General features: G+C 45.1%; 2 protein-coding genes across 2 annotated transcripts in view; both read right to left on the reverse strand.

Annotated features, from left to right (window-relative positions):
- The window catches only part of LOC147612213 (pyrroline-5-carboxylate reductase-like), a 69,375-nt gene that overhangs the window by 3,218 nt on the left and 45,891 nt on the right, over positions 1-20,266 (reverse strand). The window lies entirely within an intron of this gene.
- Positions 11,036-11,608, reverse strand: LOC147612214 (uncharacterized). The gene is made up of 2 exons (XM_086783883.1): positions 11,392-11,608; positions 11,036-11,274 (listed from the first exon to the last, which is right to left on the reverse strand). The coding sequence occupies exons 1-2, from the start codon at positions 11,606-11,608 to the stop codon at positions 11,036-11,038; spliced, it is 456 nt and encodes a 151-aa protein (XP_086640009.1).

Below are 20,266 nucleotides of genomic sequence, written 5' to 3' on the forward strand. Positions count from 1 at the left end.
GGGGAGGATGCTACTCTCCTCCGGCTAGCCGCTCTAGGAGGAGAAGGCTATCTCATACAACGGGGGGGGAGGGGAAAACAACCACAGAGGTGGTCTATAGTGCCAAGTGGGCTCACCACCACTGACAATGAGAAAGGGACCATGACACCAAATCCTGAAGAAGGCCTCCCGGTGCTTCCGCATGCGGTCAGAGCCACCCTGAGGCTCCCCCCACTATCTACATAAGGTATGAATGATATCGAGCCAGATGCTCCAGATGGACTCCGCTCGCCCCTTGATGGCCTCACGGCTCGCTGCATCAAACTCTCCAAATGTGCCACACAGCAATACTACTACAAATCTCCCATCTCTCGCTAGAACCTAGAGTCCAATGCCCAGTGGATGGAGCTAGGACTAGCATTGCAGAAATACGAAGGTGAGAGGCCGACCCCACCCTCCTCATATGCCATGATGGCATCGGCCTCGGTGCCCCAAGTAACTGTGTGGGAGGGGGGCCGGTCCATAGTCAAGATTTAGAGAATCCTCTACCAAACCTATCGAAAGCCTTTCGGCAATCCCAAAGACAATGACGTGAAGGAGCTAAAGAAGCTCAGCTGAAACAGTTAGGGTTTCATGTGGGAGACACACACAGAGAAGAAGGGAGAGAGAGAGAGAGAGACATGTGGAGATAAGTCAACTCACAAAGTATGAGTGTGTGACTCCTCTATCACACATGCATATTTGCTCTAGTGCACATAGTGCACTTAGTACTTTTAATGTACTAAGTGTACTATGCACTATAAAACTTATGGGCTTGTACACACTATAAGGGTGGGCATAATGCCTTTACCCCAACAACCTCCCACTTAAAGGCAATGTGCCCTTAAGTGAAGGAAAAGAAAAAATCAGCATGTACATGATAATATACAAGGCCATATCAAGGCTGAAACTGGCCTCATCCAATGCCCATCAAGTGTCTGCAATGAGCAAACCGCTCTGGAGGCAAACTCTTTGTCAACAGATCAGCCGGGTTGTCATCCGTATGAATCTTGACAAGCTGAATCAGCTTGTCCTCTATCACCTCTCTGATGAAGTGATACTTCACATCCACAGGCTTCGTCTTTGCATGAAAGACAGGGTTCTTTGCCAACTGGATGGCACTCTGACTGTCACAATGCAACAATGGAATATCCCCTGTATAACCCAAATCAACCACTAACCGAGATAGCCATAATGCCTTCTTGCAAGCCTCTGTGGCTGCAATATACTCGGCCTCTGTAGTAGATAAGGCAATGCACTTCTGCATCCTGGATATCCATGACACAGCACCTCCTGTGAATGTAAACACATAACCGGTAGTAGACTTCCGATTATCTCGATGACCGGCATAATCCGAATCCATGTAACCATGCAAATATCTAATGCATCCTGTTTGCCAAAGCAGATGCACATATCCTGTGTGCCCTTCAGGTATCTCATGACACCTTTCACTCCTTCCCAATGCTTCTTGCCAGGGTTGGCCATGTATCTAATAACCACTCCCACTGCAAATGCAATGTCCGGCCTGGTAGCAACCATGGCATACATGAGACTGCCACAAGCTGAAGCATACGGAATCTTGGCCATATCAGCCCTGTTACTATCCGACTGTGGGCTGTCCATAGCACTGAGTTTCACATATGGAGGCAAAGGAGTACTAGTCTTCTTCCCCCCCTCCATATTGAACCTCTGCAAAACTTTGCCAATGTATTCCTTCTGAGACAAATACAACACATGCTGATTTCTGTCCCGAAGTATCCACATACCCAAAATGTGATTTGCATCACCCAAATCCTTCATATCAAAGGTCTGATGCAGCCTCTTCTTCAAGCCATCCATCTCTTTACGAGATTTCCCGGCAATCAACATATCATCAACATACAAGATGAGGATCAATAGACTGCCATCCAAAGCTTTCTTGGTGTATAAGCAGTGATCTATGTCACTCCTCCTGAAATCCTGGGATTTCATGAATGTATCAAATTTATGATACCATTCCCTTGGTGCCTGTTTGAGCCCATAAAGACTCTTTTTCAGCTTGCATACAAGCTTCTCCTTTCCATTCATTGCATAACCCTCTGGCTATTGCATATATATCTCCTCATGGAGATCACCACGAAGAAAAGCAGTCTTCACATCCATCTGAATCAAATCCAGATCATCATGAGCAACCAAAGCTAATACAGCTCTAAGTGTGGTTATTTTGACCACTAGAGAGAAGATCTCATCAAAGTCCACACCATATTCCTGCTTGAAGCCCTTAGCCACTAACCTGGCTTCGTATCTTGGCTTTGCATCAGGTGCAACTTCGAGCCTATAAACCCACTTGCATGGCAAAACCTTCTTGCCTGTAGGCAAATGCACCAACTCCCATGTTCCATTTTTGTGCAGAGAATCCATCTTTGACTTCATAGCACGCTCCCAAAGAGCCTTGTCTGCCCTCTGTAAAGCCTCCTTATAACAAGAGGGCTCCCCACAGTCAGTGAGCATCAAGTAGTCAACCCCTGGAACAAACCTGTCAGGGGGTCTGGAGGGTCTTGTGGACCTCCGTACCCAATGATCATCATTTGCAGGTTGCTGTCCAGCCTGCATATCACCTATTGGTGGCTCCTGTTCCATGCCATAAGGTTGAAAGATCATGCCCGGTATCTCCTCTAACTGTGGGATATCCATAGGGATATCTTCTGCCATCTCTGGCTGTCCATTTGGACCATTTTCAGCACCATTTAAGGGCTGGTTTTGTTGCTGTAATGGCTGATTTACAGCCCTTGGTTGTTGTCCATGATGTCCATCATCATCAAAGATGACTCTGCCAGGCTCCTGTTGCCTTGCAGGCTCCTTATACATGCATGTTTCATCAAAAATGACATCATTGCTGCGTATAATCTTTCTATTCACTGGATCCCAAAGTCTATACCCCATTTCACCTCTGTCACCATATCCTAGGAATATGCATTTGTGAGACTTAGGATCAAGTTTGGTGCGTATTTCCCTACGTATGTGCACGTACGCAACGCAACCAAACACTCTCAAGTGCTTGTAGGACGGAGGCTTCCCTATCCATACTTCCTCTGGCACTTTCCCACCAAGCCTCGTGTTAGGTGACCTGTTTATAAGATGAACGGCTGTCATAACAGCTTCAGCCCAAAAACCATGAGCTAACGCAGCATGTGACAACATAGAACGGACCTTCTCCTGAATGGTCATGTTCATCCTCTCTGCTGTCCCGTTTTGTGGAGGATCATAAGGAGCAGAGAGCTCCCTCTTGATGCCTTTAGCATCACAAAAGTCCTGAAACTGTTTGGACATATACTCTCCACCATTGTCGGAACGCAAAGCCTTCAGTGTTTTGCCAGTTTGATTCTCAACATGAGCAACAAACTTCTCAAACACTGAGAATGTATCACTCTTCAAACGAAGAGGATAAACCCACACCTTGCGTGTGGCATCATCAATAAAAGACACAAAATATTTTGCCCCTCCCAAAGAAAGCTGAGGCATCTCACATACATCTGTATGCACAAGCTCTAACTGAGCATCTTTCTCTCCAAGAGCTTTCTTGTGGGGGCACTGGAGTTGCCTGCCATATATACAATGCTCACAAAACTGAAAACTTGAGAACTTTAGATAAGGCAAGTAACCAAAACGAGACAATTGCCCCATTCCTTTTGACACTCATGTGTCCCAACCGGCTATGCCACATAGAGATTTCCGGTAGCTCGGTTGCATTTACATTAGCATGGTGACAAACACCAGCATGCATGAAGTAAATGTTAGAAGTCATCTCCTGTCTAGATTTATACACCAGGGCCTTTGTTGTGGGTGTGCCCGCCCTTATCAGGTGTTTTATCATTTTTCCTCACTCCCCGTATTTTTCCCCTATTTTTTTCCTTTTTTTTGAGGCGTGGGAGGGCTGCCAGATGATGCCAGGAGCACTCCAGTGCTGGCCGACTAGATGTTCACCAGTCGTGGGCCACTGGGCTGCTGGCCGACTGGATTTCATCAGTCATGGGCATCTGTGTGCTGGCCGACTGCATTTATGCAATCGTGGGACTTTTTCATCAGTCATGGGCACTCTTTCTGCTGGCCGACTGCCCTCTCTGGGATGTTTATATAGACCCCCAGCCCCCATACCTTATTTGTATCATTTCTCGGGATCTTCTTGTGTATATAGAGCAGAGTTACACGCCTACATCTCTCTCTCTCTTGTGCTGTTTTTCTGCCTGCGTTTTTGCTCTTGTGTTCCCAGATCTGGTCATCATCTCCGCTGCGTATTCTGACATGGTATCAAAGCCCTAGGCTCTAGATAGGTCTTGGGATTTGTGTGAGCAAGAGGGGGACTGTTTTGTGGCTGATTGGTGGACTGTTTTGGACTGTTCGGGAAGAGGAGAAGCAAGAGGAAGGCGGGCTGATTTGCTGGACAGCCACTTGCAGGTTTTATTTCTTCTTTGTTCCCACCCATCCACCCTTTTCAGAGTACATCCCCACAATGGCAGATCTGTTTGAGATGGCCAAGAGACATGTGAAGATCCCAACACTCCCCACGTTCCCGGTGGACCGTCAGTTGGACGGGAGCAACTACGGCATATGGAAGGTGATGATGGAATCCGTTCTGGAGTCCTACGACCTCGCCGATTTCGTCATTGTTGGTGTTCCATGACCGGAAGTAGAGGAAGGGGAGTTACCATCAACCCGAAAGGACCGGGAGGCCCAGACGCAGATGTGGGATCGCGTCAACGCCAAGGTCCGTTCGTTTATTTTCCTCAACTGCACACCGCAGGTAATCAATCATGTAAAGCACATGACGCTGGCCAGAGGTATATGGCAGCATTTGGCTTCTCTGTACAACAGGGTATCGCCCATGAAGAGGATTTCTTTGGAAGTACAGATGCGGGTTATGAGCCCTGCAAAGTCGTCGACGATGCGGGAGCATATTAACAAGCTGCAGGCTCGTCAGCAGGAAGTTCTTCAGGCTGGGAAGGAGATATCGTCAGAGGACATGGCCATCACGTTGCTGTCACATTTGCCCTCTTCGTACTCAGCATTTTACTCATCGTTGATTACCAGTGGCAGGCTCAACACCATCACGTGGGAGGAGCTTGTGCCCATGGTCCTGGACCAGGAGGAACGATTCACGAACCCTCCTCACGGTGGAGGTTCGGAGGCCTTAACTGGCCAACGGTCGAAAGGCCGTAACTCGAGCAAAGGGAAGGCTTCATCGGAGAAGTCTTCTGAGAAGAAGTCCGACGCTGACCGCGAGAAACTGAAGGCAGAGAGGACTTGTAATGATTGTGGCGAGAACGGCCACTATTGGAGGCAATGTCCCAAGCGGAAGACCGAGAAGGGTGAAGATTCCTCAGCAGAAATCATGAAGACTCCGGCTTTTGTGCACCTGGAGGTGATGGGACACCGATGCTTCATTTTCTTCAGGCAGGGAGGAGATTGAAGGACTCTCCGCAATGGATACTCGGGAGTGGATTCTCGATAGTGGTGCTTCCAAGCACATGACTCCTTCCCGTTCCGGTTTACAGAATCTCTGCAAGCTTTCTGGTCATATTCTTACTGGTGATACATCCACTATCCCAGTTCACAGTGAGGGCAAGATGGAGATAGTTCCCGATGGCAGAGGAGGGAAGCATTCCTCCCAGGTGTTGTATGTTCCGGTACTTGGTTTTCATCTGTTGTCAGTGCATCAAGTTTGCAAGACTGGCGTACGGGTGGAGTTTGATGAGCATTTTGTTGCTCTCCGGGACAAAGCAATAGGCCAAGTGGTTTGGGAAGGTGGAGTGGAGAATGGAGTTTATAGGCTTTCAGCACTCTCTCTCCCAGGTCCTCAGGATTGTGATGAGTGGCAGTCTGGTAATGGCTACTCAAGTGTGGATACGCTGCAGGTGTGGGCTTTCCAAGACCATGTGGTGGATAGCTTGCCAGTAGATGGCAACAGTTGGCAGGAACTTCAGTACTGATGTTGGTAGTTCTTGTGTTCGTGAGTCAGAGGAAGCTGAACAGGTCACTTATGCTCTGATGTCTCATAGTATTCGGGACATAGAACCTCCAGTAGATGAGGATGTTCTTTCCACGGGGACCTTTCGGAAAGCCAGGCAGGTGGCAGGTGCTTACTTGCAGAAGGAGGTGGTTTCTCCAGGCTTTGTGGTTCCGGATTCAGAGGGGGTGGTTGACAGGTTTCATCAGGTTTCCAGGACTTGTTTGTGCACCGTAACAGGTGTTGATCCTTGTGAGCAGTGTGATGTCTCTATGACTCAGAAGCTGTATGGTTCATTGATCTGGTTGATGGACACCAGATTGGACGGGAGCTTCCTTATGAGGCGGTTGAGCGCATGGTTGCAGATGACTCTTTGGGAAGCAGGATTGCGTTTCCTGTGGTTTCTGCGGCATGCGAAGGATCATGGACTCTTGTACACAGGAGGGGGATTGTTGGATGGAGTCCGACTCCACGGATGGAGTGACTCAGTTTGGGGAGGAGATCCGGACACGAGGAGATCTACTTATGGCCCAGGAGCAGTTTTACGGAGCAGCAGGAGGTTACATTGCAGGTTTGGCCTTCCACTGGGGGAACCCATGGTCATCCAGAGGCACTTTGTTCGTGAACAGATCGTTGCTGATGACATCTTGCTAGAGTTCTGTTCGACGGAGGACAGTACGGTGGACCTCTTCACGAAGTCGCTCTCTCAGGATTTGCTCAGGCGGCACCCCAGCTCCCAGTGGTTGGTTACATAGCCAGGAGCTGAGAGGGGGTGTTAGAAGTCATCTCCTGTCTAGATTTATACACCAGGGCCTTTGTTGTTGGTGTGCCCGCCCTTATCAGGTGTTTTATCATTTTTCCTCGCTCCCCGTATTTTTCCCCTATTTTTTCTCATTTTTCTGAGGCGTGGGAGGGCTGCCAGATGATGCCAGGAGCACTCCAGTGCTGGCCGACTGGATGTTCATCAGTCGTGGGCCACTGGGCTGCTGGTCGACTGGATTTCATCAGTCGTGGGCATCTGTGTGCTGGCCGACTGCATTTATGCAGTCGTGGGACTTTTTCATCAGTCGTGGGCACTCTTTCTGCTGGCCGACTGCCCTCTCTGGGATGTATATATAGACCCCCAGTCCCCATACCTTATTTGTATCATTTCTCGGGAACTTCTTGTGTATATAGAGCAGGTTACACGCCTACATCTCTCTCTCACTCTTGTGCTGTTTTTCTGCCTGCGTTTTTGCTCGTGTGTTCCCAGATCTGGTCATCATCTCCGCTGCGTATTCTGGCAGTAAAGAGTGTCCACCTTAGAGCCTCTGGCAACAACCAGTGAGCCCTTACTAATCTTCCACTTTCCACTACCAAATGTGGTAACAATAAGCTGTGAGTCATCTGAAAACACAAGCCTCACATCACCTCTGCCAAGAATCTGGCATGCATGGTTGTCACCCAAATACACTACTCCTTCATTGCCAGCAGTATACCTGACAAACAAGTCTCTGCAACCTGTGACATGAAAGGAGGCACCTGAATCAATGATCCATGAGTGCATACCATGACCATCTCCTGCATGGAGTGAATGGGCATCAAGTGAAGACATGAATAGGACTTCATCCTCACTGTCACCTGCATGTGACACATTTACTTCTTCAATCTTGACTCCACTTTTGCCCTTTGGCTTTGCATCTTTGGCTTCATCTTTGTCTTTGTCTTTGCCTTTGCCCTTTTCCTTTTGATCATTCTTCCATTTGTAGCATTGCTTTTTGAAATGTCCCTTCTTGCCACAATAATGGCATTCCAAGTCCTTTTTGGAGCGGGACTTGCTCCTTCCCCGTTCTTGGCTTTTACCCCTTTACTGGGATCTCCCACGTGCATTCATTGCATTGGACTTTCCAACAAAGTTGTTCTTCCTGTTCATCTCCTCTTGAAGGAGAGCACCCTCCACATCTGCATATGACGGCATAGCATTTGAATTGCTAGTGGCTGTCCTGAATGTGTCCCAACTCTCTGGCAAAGTGCATAAGAGAAAGGTGGCTTTGAACTCATCGTCCATTGCCAACTTTTGATTGATGACCTGGCTGACAACACCATTAAACTCATTTAGATGGGCTGTCATAGACGCCCCTTCCTTCATTTGAAGACCTATGAGTTTCTTCAACCAATACACTTTGCTTGAGGCACTTTGCTGGGCATACAAGTCCTGCAATCTTTGCCACATTCCCCAAGCTGTCTTCTCTTCACGTATGCTGAAAAGTAAAGAGTCTGACACAGACAACATGATGGTGAATCTTGCCAGCTCATCCATATCTTCCCATTCTTCAGCAGTAAGAGAAGCGGGCATTACACCCCTTTCTTTGATGGGCTTGTGCTGCTTCTTCTATAGCAACACATTATAGCACTGGGTTTGCCAAATGTCATAATTATGTGAGCCTTCAAGCTTCTTGATGTGAAGCAATGAAGACCTCTCACCTGTGGTTGCCATAGCAATATGCAACCTTTGACACAGTCAATGCCTGACTCCCTGCAAGATGTGCAAACACTGCACCAAAGCACACAAAGTGCTCACAGTTGTTCTCCCAAAGTTTATCTCCCACTGCGGGAAGCACGAATGCAACTCTCCTCCCACTGAATGTGATAAAATCACCAAAATCTGGTTGCTGCAGATTTATGACAGCACCTTAGATGTGCTCTGTTCCCCTTCCAAAATACTGTACAACAGTACTAAGTGCTCACCAATGATGTACTAAATCTGTACCGGCAAGTATAGTAGCAATAAATGCTCTCCTGGCTGTCCAAATGAGTGAAAATCAGACCTTGACAGTCCCCACCACTGCATACAACAGTCCCGGACAGAAATTGGGGAAAAGCCCCTTGACTGCAAGTGGATTACTGAGGGTTCAAGGCATAAAAGTCTTCCCTGCTGCTTTGCCAAGCTCAACAAGCACAAAATCTTGAAAAGGCCCTTGATTCAAGATCAATTTCTGATCATGAATGGTACATTAATGCACATGAAGGCATCCAGAGTCTTCACAATGCTTCCCCCTGGCCACATATACATCCAATACATAAAAGCCCTTTGATTTACTGGCACATTGAGTGCTTGACAGGCATCAACACATTGCCCAAAGCATCAAATGCCAGTGCCTGCATGCAAATCAACCCAATTGGCACAAAAGCCCTTTGATTTGCACTCCAATTTCCTGTAATTTAGCCCCGAATGTGAGATTGCTCACATCATACACCATGTATGAATGCCCAATGGCACAATCACATCAAAAGCCCCAAATGTTAACACCCAATTTTCTGCCAATTGACCCGGAATGTGACCAATGTCACCCAATGTTGCCAATTGTAATCTGAGCCATTAGGACCTGTACCTACTCAATTGATGATAATGGACATGTAAATCCCAAAATTGAAGCAAATACCTCTGAAATTTCTGATTTCTTGCGATTTACAGACTGAATTTCTTGATTTTTGTTGCAGGAAGGGGGGGCGTTGTCGTGACGTGGGCGGTATCGTTGGGCAAGTGCGAGACTTCTGGTTGTGAGAGTGGCTTCAAATCCCAGCAAGGAAAACAAAAACACATAACTCTTCAAGGAGCATAAGACATCTCCATTTTTGATGACATGTACACGTGCCAATTCACTTCAATACATCCCCGAATTCTGCTTGATGATTGCACATAAATTGTGTGTCAAGAGCATGACCAGTTCCAAGCATAGATCTCCTGACTCTTTTTCCAAATGCCTCAAACATATCACATGTAGGCATAACACAATCTACAAAAGATTTCCATATACATGTGACCATTCACATCACATATTTCATATATTGCCAACCCCATCATTTCGAGATGTCTCTTGATCTCATAAAAACCTGCTTTCAGATTCCAGCAACTCACAAAGCAAGAGATGACATATGGCATATGTATAACATATTCATGTGATTTTAGAAAACTCCATGTTTAGCAATCCAAAATCCAACCAAGTAGCTTTTTACAAAATAATATCCAAATCCAGGAAACTCTTTGTATTTTTGATGCTTGCCTATTCCAAGACTCTCCAAAACCATAAAACCTTTTTCCCCAAAGCCTTCTTGTTCCCAAAGAAACCTTAAAGGGGGAATACTTTTATTCCTAGACTATACGATTTTTTTGAAATCGTAAGTAACAAAACAACAAAAATATTACTTATCTCAGAGTTAAAAAAAGAAGCGAATTTATGAATATCGCTTTTCCCACGTTCTGCTTCACTGCAGTATGCGCCAAAATCAGCATTCGTATTGTTTTTGACATCATTTCCCTTGTATATTGTGAGATTTTTGAAGATCATGTCATTCGATAGCGCTTCATTTCCTCTTTAATTCAAACCCCAGGATGCCCTATACAGTAGCCTTCCTCACCATTTTTGAATCTCTGGTAGAATTCCACTCTGGTTCTCTTTTTTCACACCCCCCCGTTTCTGCATATTCTCTCCCTTTTGTATCTCTGCTTTTCTGGTTTTCCCATTTTTCCCCGCCAGAGAATCGGGCTCCATTCGCTTTTGCAGCTAAAAATTCGAATTTCCCAGTTTGAAAATACACTGCGCCTCCTTTTTTCTTGCTTAATATTCGGATATTTCCTTTTTTTTTTTTTAACTCCTTCGTATCTTTGCCACGCAAGCCACCACCTTGCGTATACGTCTCCAGCTGCTGCCTCTTGATCTTCCAATGCCCTGACATCAGAAAAAGGAGTATCCAGATATTTCACAATTCCATTTGCTAGCACTTGGATGTCCTTAGTGATCCACTGAGAAGAGATCCGTAGCCGGTGCTGCTGGAGGGGTGCTGCTGCTGGTGGCCGTTAAGGCGGCCCAGTATTGATCGCCATAAGCTTGAGGAAGAAGACCTCGCGGGCGAAGGCCATGGTGTAGAACCAGAATACACAGACACGACCCCTTATAGAGAAAACACCTTCAGACCTTAGCCATGGCTTTCACTATTGCTATGGCTGTGGCTGTGGCTGTGGCTATGGCTCTAGCTTAGGGTTTCCTCGAGCATTCAAACGCAGATGGATTCCATCAATATAGCATCTGCTATCCTTAGAAAGTAGTATGAGCTATGGACAAACTTCTCAGCTTGATGGCTATCTCGAGTCTCGTTTGTGGCAATAACGAGATCAGGTGGGATCTCGACAGCCTCCACTATATGTTGCAAGGCATGAAGTTCCAGCTTCTTTATCTCTGGGTCCTCGATAACTCTCAGTTGAGGGGTGAGTGGATCATTCCGACCTCCAAAACCTTCAAGCGCAATAGTAACACCTTTGAGTATAACCAGTGTTTCCAGCTTCTCCAATAAACCTGCAATGTCCTCATTAATAAAACATGACGATTTGTACCAGCTCGCTAATGAAGCACCTTCATAGAATTTAGAAGAGACCATGGACATGACATAATGCCTACACTCAGAAAGGCCAAGAAACCTCAATAGTTGTGAGACTTCTTTGGCCCCTGATCTGTTTCTGGATACTTCAAATTCCTCAAGCAGAGCAGCAGATGCAGCAACTAGTAGAGGTACTAAGTTTGAACTCCCTCCTGACTTGAAGTCTTCTGGCATCAAACCTTCCAGTAGCATCAGTTGAAAAAAAAATTTGGGTTTTGTGACCCATTCCAAGAAAGTTCGCTTGGTCACCCGCTCAGAATCCTCCATGAAATAATCATCCTTCAAAGAAAGCTTGAACTCCTCCCAATTTCTGCCACCATGTGCTGCCTGTAATCCTCTTATGCGCTCTCTTATTTCAGGAACACATACCAGCTCAAAGCTTCGAACCATATCCTCCTCAGTGATCCTGTTTAGCTCCATTTTCTTTGTGTAATTGCGCAGGTACTTTGTGATGTCCTTACCATCAAATTGATCCACCTTTTTCACAATTGAATGCAGTGCTTTAGTCGTGGAAATTTGCCCCCTCTCAGCAGCTTGCTGCTGTTGCATATACATAGTAAACATCTGAAACATTTGCATAACCCCGGGGTCAAAATGAACCCCTGACCCTCAGGATTCTCAGCCATAGCTTCCCTGTGTATTTCACCACACTCTCACCCCAGCAGTTACACGTCTGGTTCACCAAAAAACTGTCGTGACGTGGGCGGTATCGCTGGGCAAGTGCGAGACTTCTGGCTGTGAGAGTGGCTTCAAATCCCAGCAAGGAAAACAAAAACACATAACTCTTCAAGGAGCATAAGACATCTCCATTTTTGATGACATGTACATGTGCCAATTCACTTCAATACATCCCCAAATTCTGCTTGATGATTGCACATAAATTGTGTGTCAAGAGCATGACCAGTTCCAAGCATAGATCTCCTGACTCTTTTTCCAAATGCCTCAAACATATCACATGTAGGCATAACACAATCTACAAAAGATTTCCATATGCATGTGACCATTCACATCACATATTTCATATATTGCCAACCCCATCATTTCGAGATGTCTCTTGATCTCATAAAAACCTGCTTTCAGATTCCAACAACTCACAAAGCAAGAGATGACATATGGCATATGTATAACATATTCATGTGATTTTAGAAAACTCCATGTCTAGCAATCCAAAATCCAACCAAGTAGCTTTTTACAAAATAATATCCAAATCCAGGAAACTATTTGTATTTTTGATGCTTTCCTATTCCAAGACTCTCCAAAACCATAAAACCTTTTTCCCCAAAGCCTTCTTGTTCCCAAAGAAACCTTAAAGGGGGAATATTTTTATTCCTAGACTATACGATTTTTTTGAAATCGTAAGTAACAAAACAACAAAAATATTACTTATCTCAGAGTTAAAAAAAGAAGCGAATTTATGAATATCGCTTTTCCCACGTTCTGCTTCACTGCAGTATGCGCCAAAATCAGCATTCGTATTGTTTTTGACATCATTTCCCTTGTATATTGTGAGATTTTTGAAGATCATGTCATTCGATAGCGCTTCATTTCCTCTTCAATTCAAACCCCAGGATGCCCTATACAGTAGCCTTCCTTACCATTTTTGAATCTTTGGTAGAATTCCACTCTGGTTCTCTTTTTTCACACCCCCCCGTTTCTACATATTCTCTCCCTTTCGTATCTCTGCTTTTCTGGTTTTCCCATTTTTTCCCGCCAGAGAATCGGGCTCCATTCGCTTTTGCAGCTAAAAATTCGAATTTCCCAGTTTGAAAATACACTGCGCCTCCTTTTTTCTTGCTTAATATTCGGATATTTCCTTTAAAAAAAAAAACTCCTTCGTATCTTTGCCACGCAAGCCACCACCTTGCGTATACGTCTCCAGCTGCTGCCTCTTGATCTTCCAATGCCCTGACATCAGAAAAAGGAGTATCCAGATATTTCACAATTCCATTTGCTAGCACTTGGATGTCCTTAGTGATCCACTGAGAAGAGATCCGTAGCCGGTGCTGCTGGAGGGGTGCTGCTGTGGGGGCCGTTAAGGCGGCCCAGTATTGATCGCCATAAGCTTGAGGAAGAAGACCTCGCGGCGAAGGCCATGGTGTAGAACCAGAATACACAAACACAACCCCTTATAGAGAAAACACCTTCAGACCTTAGCCATGGCTTTCACTATTGCTATGGCTGTGGCTGTGGCTATGGCTATGGCTCTAGCTTAGGGTTTCCTCGAGCATTCAAACGCAGATGGATTCCATCAATATAGCATCTGCTATCCTTAGAAAGTAGTATGAGCTATGGACAAACTTCTCAGCTTGATGGCTATCTCGAGTCTCGTTTGTGGCAATAACGAGATCAGGTGGGATCTCGACAGCCTCCACTATATGTTGCAAGGCATGAAGTTCCAGCTTCTTTATCTCTGGGTCCTCGATAACGCTCTGTTGAGGAGTGAGTGGATCATTCCGACCTCCAAAACCTTCAAGCGCAATAGTGACACCTTTGAGTATAACCACTATTTCTAGCTTCTCCAATAAACCCGCAATGTCCTCATTAATAAAACATGACGATTTGTACCAGCTCGCTAATGAAGCACCTTCATAGAATTTAGAAGAGACCATGGACATGACATAATGCCTACACTCAGAAAGGCCAAGAAACCTCAATAGTTGTGAGACTTCTTTGGCCCCTGATCTGTTTCTGGATACTTCAAATTCCTCAAGCAGAGGAGCAGATGCAGCAACTAGTAGAGGTACTAAGTTTGAACTCCCTCCTGACTTGAAGTCTTCTGGCATCAAACCTTCCAGTAGCATCAGTTGAAAAAAAATCCAAAGCATTCTGATTATATCGATTCTGAGCAAGCACAGAAATCATGGCATTCCAAGACACGATATCTCAAAAGGGCATTCTTTCAAAACCAATCCTTACATCATACATGCTCTCACATTTCCATACATGTTGAGAAGGGTGTTCCCTACTACAAGGTCTACCATAAGCTTAAAACTCCATAATTCACACCACACTCATGTACAGAGGCTTCGAGACTGGCTCAGCCTCAGCTCGTCTTATTGAACCTCCTTTACAATATGAACATATGTACTTAGGCATCATATAATGACTCAAGTCAAGGCAGTTAATCTCATGCATCTGGATTTGCATTTGATGGCCTCATATGCATGGTTTCACACCATAGACGTGCCATGGCACGACAGCGTGGTATTTGCTAACTCGTGTGCTGATGTTGCTGCTGCTGTGCAGGTACGGATGCTACTGTGTGCTGTACGGCTGTTGAAGGGAGCTGCTGCTGGACTTGGTGCTGCGAGCTGAGAGCTGCTGCTGTGCAGGCTGGGAGCTGGCTGCGCTATGATGCTGCTGCTGCGCTGTGGTGCGCCTGGCTGAGCAGCAGCTGTTGGCTGCCTGGTTGGGCAACGTGCCTGTTGCTGCTGGGCAGCAGCTGAGCAGCCCACGCTGTGGTTGGGCACGCCTGGCTCAGCTGCGTGGTCTGTTGGCTGCCTACGCTGGGCAGCCAAGGCAGTACGACCAGCAATAGACAGGGCTCTTCGACAAGCTAAGTAAGACCAGCAGGCGCACAATAGACAGTGCGACCAACAGCAGGGTGATCACGTGCAGATGGTACGGCCAGTAGGAAGCGACCAGTAGAGTAATCAACAGGGGACTGTGAGAAGAGGGAGGTGATCAAGCTCTGATACCAGTTGAAGGAGCTAAAGAAGCTCAGCTGAAATAGTTAGGGTTTCATGTGGGAGACACACACAGAGAAGAAGGGAGAGAGAGAGAGAGAGAGAGACATGTGGAGATAAGTCAACTCACAAAGTATGAGTGTGTGACTCCCCTATCACACATGTATATTTGCTCTAGTGCACATAGTGCACTTAGCACTTTTAATGTACTAAGTGTACTATGTACTATAAAACTTATGGGCTTATACACACTATAAGGGTGGGCATAATGCCTTTACCCCAACATGACGTTGGGACTCTTGGGGATGGCCACACCTCGAACAGACTGTTGGCCTACCTCCTATGGCTAGCCAAGTGCCAACAGCCAGGTTCCGATATGCCAGCTACCACAAAAAGAGAGTGATCTTTCACGGCCAAAAAATATCCCACATCCTCTTCCAGAAGTCTGAGAGAAACTGAGGGAGGCCCTGAGACTACCAGTGTCTTGCAGCTGCTGGAATGCCCTCGACCTCTGGCATCTGAATCATGCAGCCCAACTGTTGAGTGTAGGCAAAGAAGGGGGGACCCACTGGAGTTGTAAAGCTTTTATAGTTAATAAAGCTTTTATAGCTTTATTAACATGATTAAGACTTAATTAACAAACATAAGACAAATGCTGATAGAAAGATTGAGATGATTGCATCGAGACAGGGGCCTTTCTTAAATAGAGGCCGAAAGGGTACAAGTGAAGAGACACATCCCTGGGAAGGGGTGTGGCTCTTGAGTCAACGGTTATGTCCTTTGGACTTAGGGGTGTGCCTTTTAATGAATAGACATGTCCTTTCATAGTGACCCATGTGTAAGGGTGTGACCCTTCACAGGTGTCCTTTCAGTTAATAAGAGATTAATGAGTAATTAAGGAGAGATTAAGAGAGTTAGTCACAATCATGACATTCCCTCCCACTTAAAATAAGACTCCAGCTAAGAAGAGATGGTTGTCTTTGAAAGAATTCCCGAAGAAGTTCTGGATATTCCTGTAAGTCTTCATCACTTTGCCAAGTAGAGTCAGAATCATCAAAATCTCTCCATTTAACCAAAAAATCTGTAGTGAGTTTATGTCGTGTTTCTTTCTGTCTGACATCAAGAATTATCTCTAGAATTAAGAGTATGTGTTCATCTTCGATTTCTGGAACATAATCCAAATGATCTAAAACTGAAGAATCACCGTCCACAAACTTCTTGAGCCAAGAAATGTGGAAAGTTGGATGAATTCTACCCCAAGAAGGTGGTAACTCCAACTTATAACTGAGAGATGAGTTCTTCTTAGTAATACGAAAGGGTCCATAATATCTTGGGCGAAGCTTTGGGAAAACTGATTTCACTGTCTTGTATCGATGAGGGGCAATATATAATAATACCAAGTCTCCTTCTTGAAATTCAATGTGACGACGACGCTTATTAGCTGTGCGTTGATATTGCTCTTGGACGCTGATCATCTTATCCTTAATCTGTAATAGAATATCTTGCATTTCCTGAATGAGGTGGTCTACTAAAGCCACTTTATGTTGAAGAATAAAGTTGGCAGGAATAAGGGGAGTATGGCCATAAGCTGCTTGAAAAGGTGTCATTCCAATAGCAGAATGATAAGAATTATTATAAGCAAATTCTACCAACAGTAAATATTCTTCCCATGAAGCTAATCGAGACTGAACATAATGTCGCAGCATTTCTTCCAGAATCTAATTAACTCGTTCCGTTTGTCCATCTGTCTGAGGATGATAAGCAGAGCTAAAGAGTAAATTTATACCAAGAGACTTGAATATCGAAGTCCAAAAATGTCCTGTAAACTTTGGATCTGATCCGAAACTATAGATTTTGGCAATCCATGAAGTTTGAAGATATACTGTAAAAACAGTACTGCAATATCTGAAGCTTGGGCTGCTTTCTTGCATGGGATGAAATGTGCCATTTTAGAAAATCTATCAACCACCACAAGAATCTGTGTATTGCCTTTAGAAGAACGTGGCAATGAAGTGATAAAATCCATACTAACACTTTCCCATCGTTCATTGGGAACTGGAAGTGGTTGAAGAAGACCAGCTTGAACTTGTCTGCTAGCTTTCATACATTGGCATGAGAGACACGCTGTAACAAACTTAATAACATCTTGCTTCATTTGAGGCCAATAGTATGTAGCTGTCAAAAGACGATAAGTCTTGTTGATACATGGGTGTGCAGCATAAGTGACCTCGTGATGTTCTTTCACCAATACTCTTCGAACATGAGTATCATGAGGTACACAAATACCGTCCTGATAATATAATAAACCATCCACTATTGTGTATGCGCCATAAATCTTTAAGTCGGAAGGAGTTGCATTCTGAGAATTGAGAATTCGAAATGCATTTCCAAAATCACGATCTGTTGGATAACGGTCCTTGAAACTTTGAGGTATATCCATTTTAACTATAGAAATAGCCAAGACCGAAGCTAACAGCATACGACTGAGGGCATCCGCAACCACATTGGTAAGACCAGGAACATACTCAATTGTCATATGAAAATTGGCTAAGAATTCGACCCAACGTGCTTGCCTAGCATTCATAACTGGCTGCGTGAAGATATATTTCAAAGAATGATGATCTGTTTTCACCACTGAATCCACACCAAGGAGATAATGTTTCCATGCATGATAGGCATGAACAATGGCTAAAATTTCCTTGTCATATACCGGGTATCGTCCTTGAATTGCAGAGTGCTTATGACTGTCAAACGCAATGGCACGTCCTTGTTGCATTAAGACGGCACCAGTGGCAATATCAGAAGCATCCGTGTAAACATCAAAGGGGAGAGTAGGGTCTGGAATAGCCATGACAGGAGTTGTTGTCAAAGCTATCTTTAAATTTTCAAAAGCTTGTGTTGCGGCTTCAGTCCATTGGAATGCCGGAGCGGACTTTAAAAGTTCGGTAAGAGGAGCAACTATTTCGGAAAATCGATGAACCTTTGTGTGATAGAAGTTGGCAAGTCCCAAAAAAGAACGAACATCATGGATGTTTGTGGGAGTTGGCCAATTGACAATAACCTGTATTTTCTTTGGATCCACGGAAATTCCATCTGCTGAAACAACATGTCCAAGGTATTCCAAGGATGTCTTGAAGAATTCACTTTTGCCTGGATTAATATAAAGAGCATTGTCTCGAAGCACCTGGAAAATGATCTTAAGATGTGCCTTGTGGTCTTCCATATTACGACTGAACACCAGGATGTCGTCAAGATAAATAATGACGAACTTGTCCAAAAAAGGACGAAAAAGATCATTCATCAGACTCATAAATGTTGCAGGGGCATTGGTTAACCCGAATGGCATGACCAAGTACTCGTAATGACCATATTTTGTGCAAAAAGCTGTCTTATATTCATCACCTTCACGAATGCGAATTTGATGATATCCAAACTTAAGATCAATTTTGGAGAAGACCTTTACATGGAGCAATTGATCAAACAATTCATCAATGCGTGGAAGAGGATACTTATTTTTGATAGTTAACTTATTAAGGGCAATATAGTCGATGCAAAGACGCATAGACTTATCCTTCTTTTTCACCAAAAGCATTGGAGCTCCAAAAGAGCTTTTACTTGGTCGAATATGTCCTTTCTCCAAAAGTTCAGTAAGTTGTCGCTGTATCTCCTGAGATTCCGTAAAAGAAACTCGATATGGAGCACGAGTAGGTGGAGCACTGCCAGGAAGAATATCAATAGCATGGTCGACTGGTCGACGAGGTGGGAGGACCGCAAGAAGCTCCCGAGGAAAAAGGTCCAAGTATGGAGCAAAGAAAGGTTGCCTGGGATACATCACCTTTGTATCTATGTCCTCGGGAGGGTCGTTGGCTGAATAAACCATTAAAAGTGCTGAGGAACAACCACTCTTGCCGACCCACCGTTTCACTTGAAGAGCTGAAAGGGTAGGTGTAGAAGGTTGGTCTCTGATTCCTTTGAGAGCCACAAGCATACCATTTTGAGCAAATTGTATAGAATGGTTCCGGAAACTGATCAAGGGATCATATTGATACAACCATTCTTGACCAAGGATCATATCATAATGTGCCAAATTCATGACTTGGAAATCCAATTTGTCACGATAGTGCTGAATTCGAAAGGAGAGGTGTTTGGCAATGGTGTTACACGAGGATGTGAAACCATCGGCAAGCTCTACTTCATAAATAACATTACTTGGGGAAGTCCGAATCTTCAATCTCTGAGTCAAGGTGGTTCCCACAAAATTATGAGAACACCCACTGTCAATGAGCAATCGAATAGGGTGACTGGAAATAGAACCTTGAAGAACCAAAACCTGAGTAGACCGCTGAGGCAACGGTGAAGAGGCAGTTTGTGCTGTAGCAATAGCGGTAATTACTGTAGCAGTAGCGGTAATTACTGAAGCATGTGCAATAGCATGGTGAGTAACTGCACGCTTTCCTTTGTCAGCAACTAGGGGTTTCTCCGCAGAAATGGGGGGTTCAGCATTAGAATTCTGTCGATGAGTTGGTCTTTTGGGGCATTAGTCACGTCTTTGGTACCGTCCACGATCCGAACTGCATGGTTGGAAGGAGTTAGAACGTCGGAACCGAAAAGAGGACGATCCTTCTGATCGGCGAGGTTGTTGAGAATTATTCCATTGAGGATTAGGCTGGGAGGTAGAAGAGCCAGATGACTCTCTGCGACTATCTCGGCTCATACGAGATCCATTGGCTTTCTGAAAGTCATTAGCTCGACCGGAAGAGGCCGAATTTCGAGAATTAATGTCTGCAACGCGCTCGGCATATCGTATGGCATCGGCAAGATCGACAGGGTTATATTTCTGAACATCGGCACGCAGTGTGGGGTTAAGCCCTTCAATGAAGACATGAAGTTCGTCCGTTGGGGACAAAGAATCAATCTCCAGTATCAAGTTGGTGAACTGGGAGATATAAGAGGCCAAGGAACCAGTTTAGCATGATTGGGCGCATAGACGTTGAGCACGCCCAATAGCTCATCATGCATCCTCAGAATGACATACTGTGCTCTACCAGGCACAATGATCCCTTGATCCACAATGGCGTGCCGCCATACATCTGCAATCACCATGCATACTCCTCCCTGTCCACCCAAAGGACCAAACCCTGCAGACCAAAAAGTGTCCCATCTA

This window comes from Cibotium barometz, chromosome 46 (genome assembly GCF_041138505.1).
Source record: "Cibotium barometz isolate CiBa-2024 chromosome 46, ASM4113850v1, whole genome shotgun sequence".
NCBI lineage: Eukaryota > Viridiplantae > Streptophyta > Polypodiopsida > Cyatheales > Cibotiaceae > Cibotium > Cibotium barometz.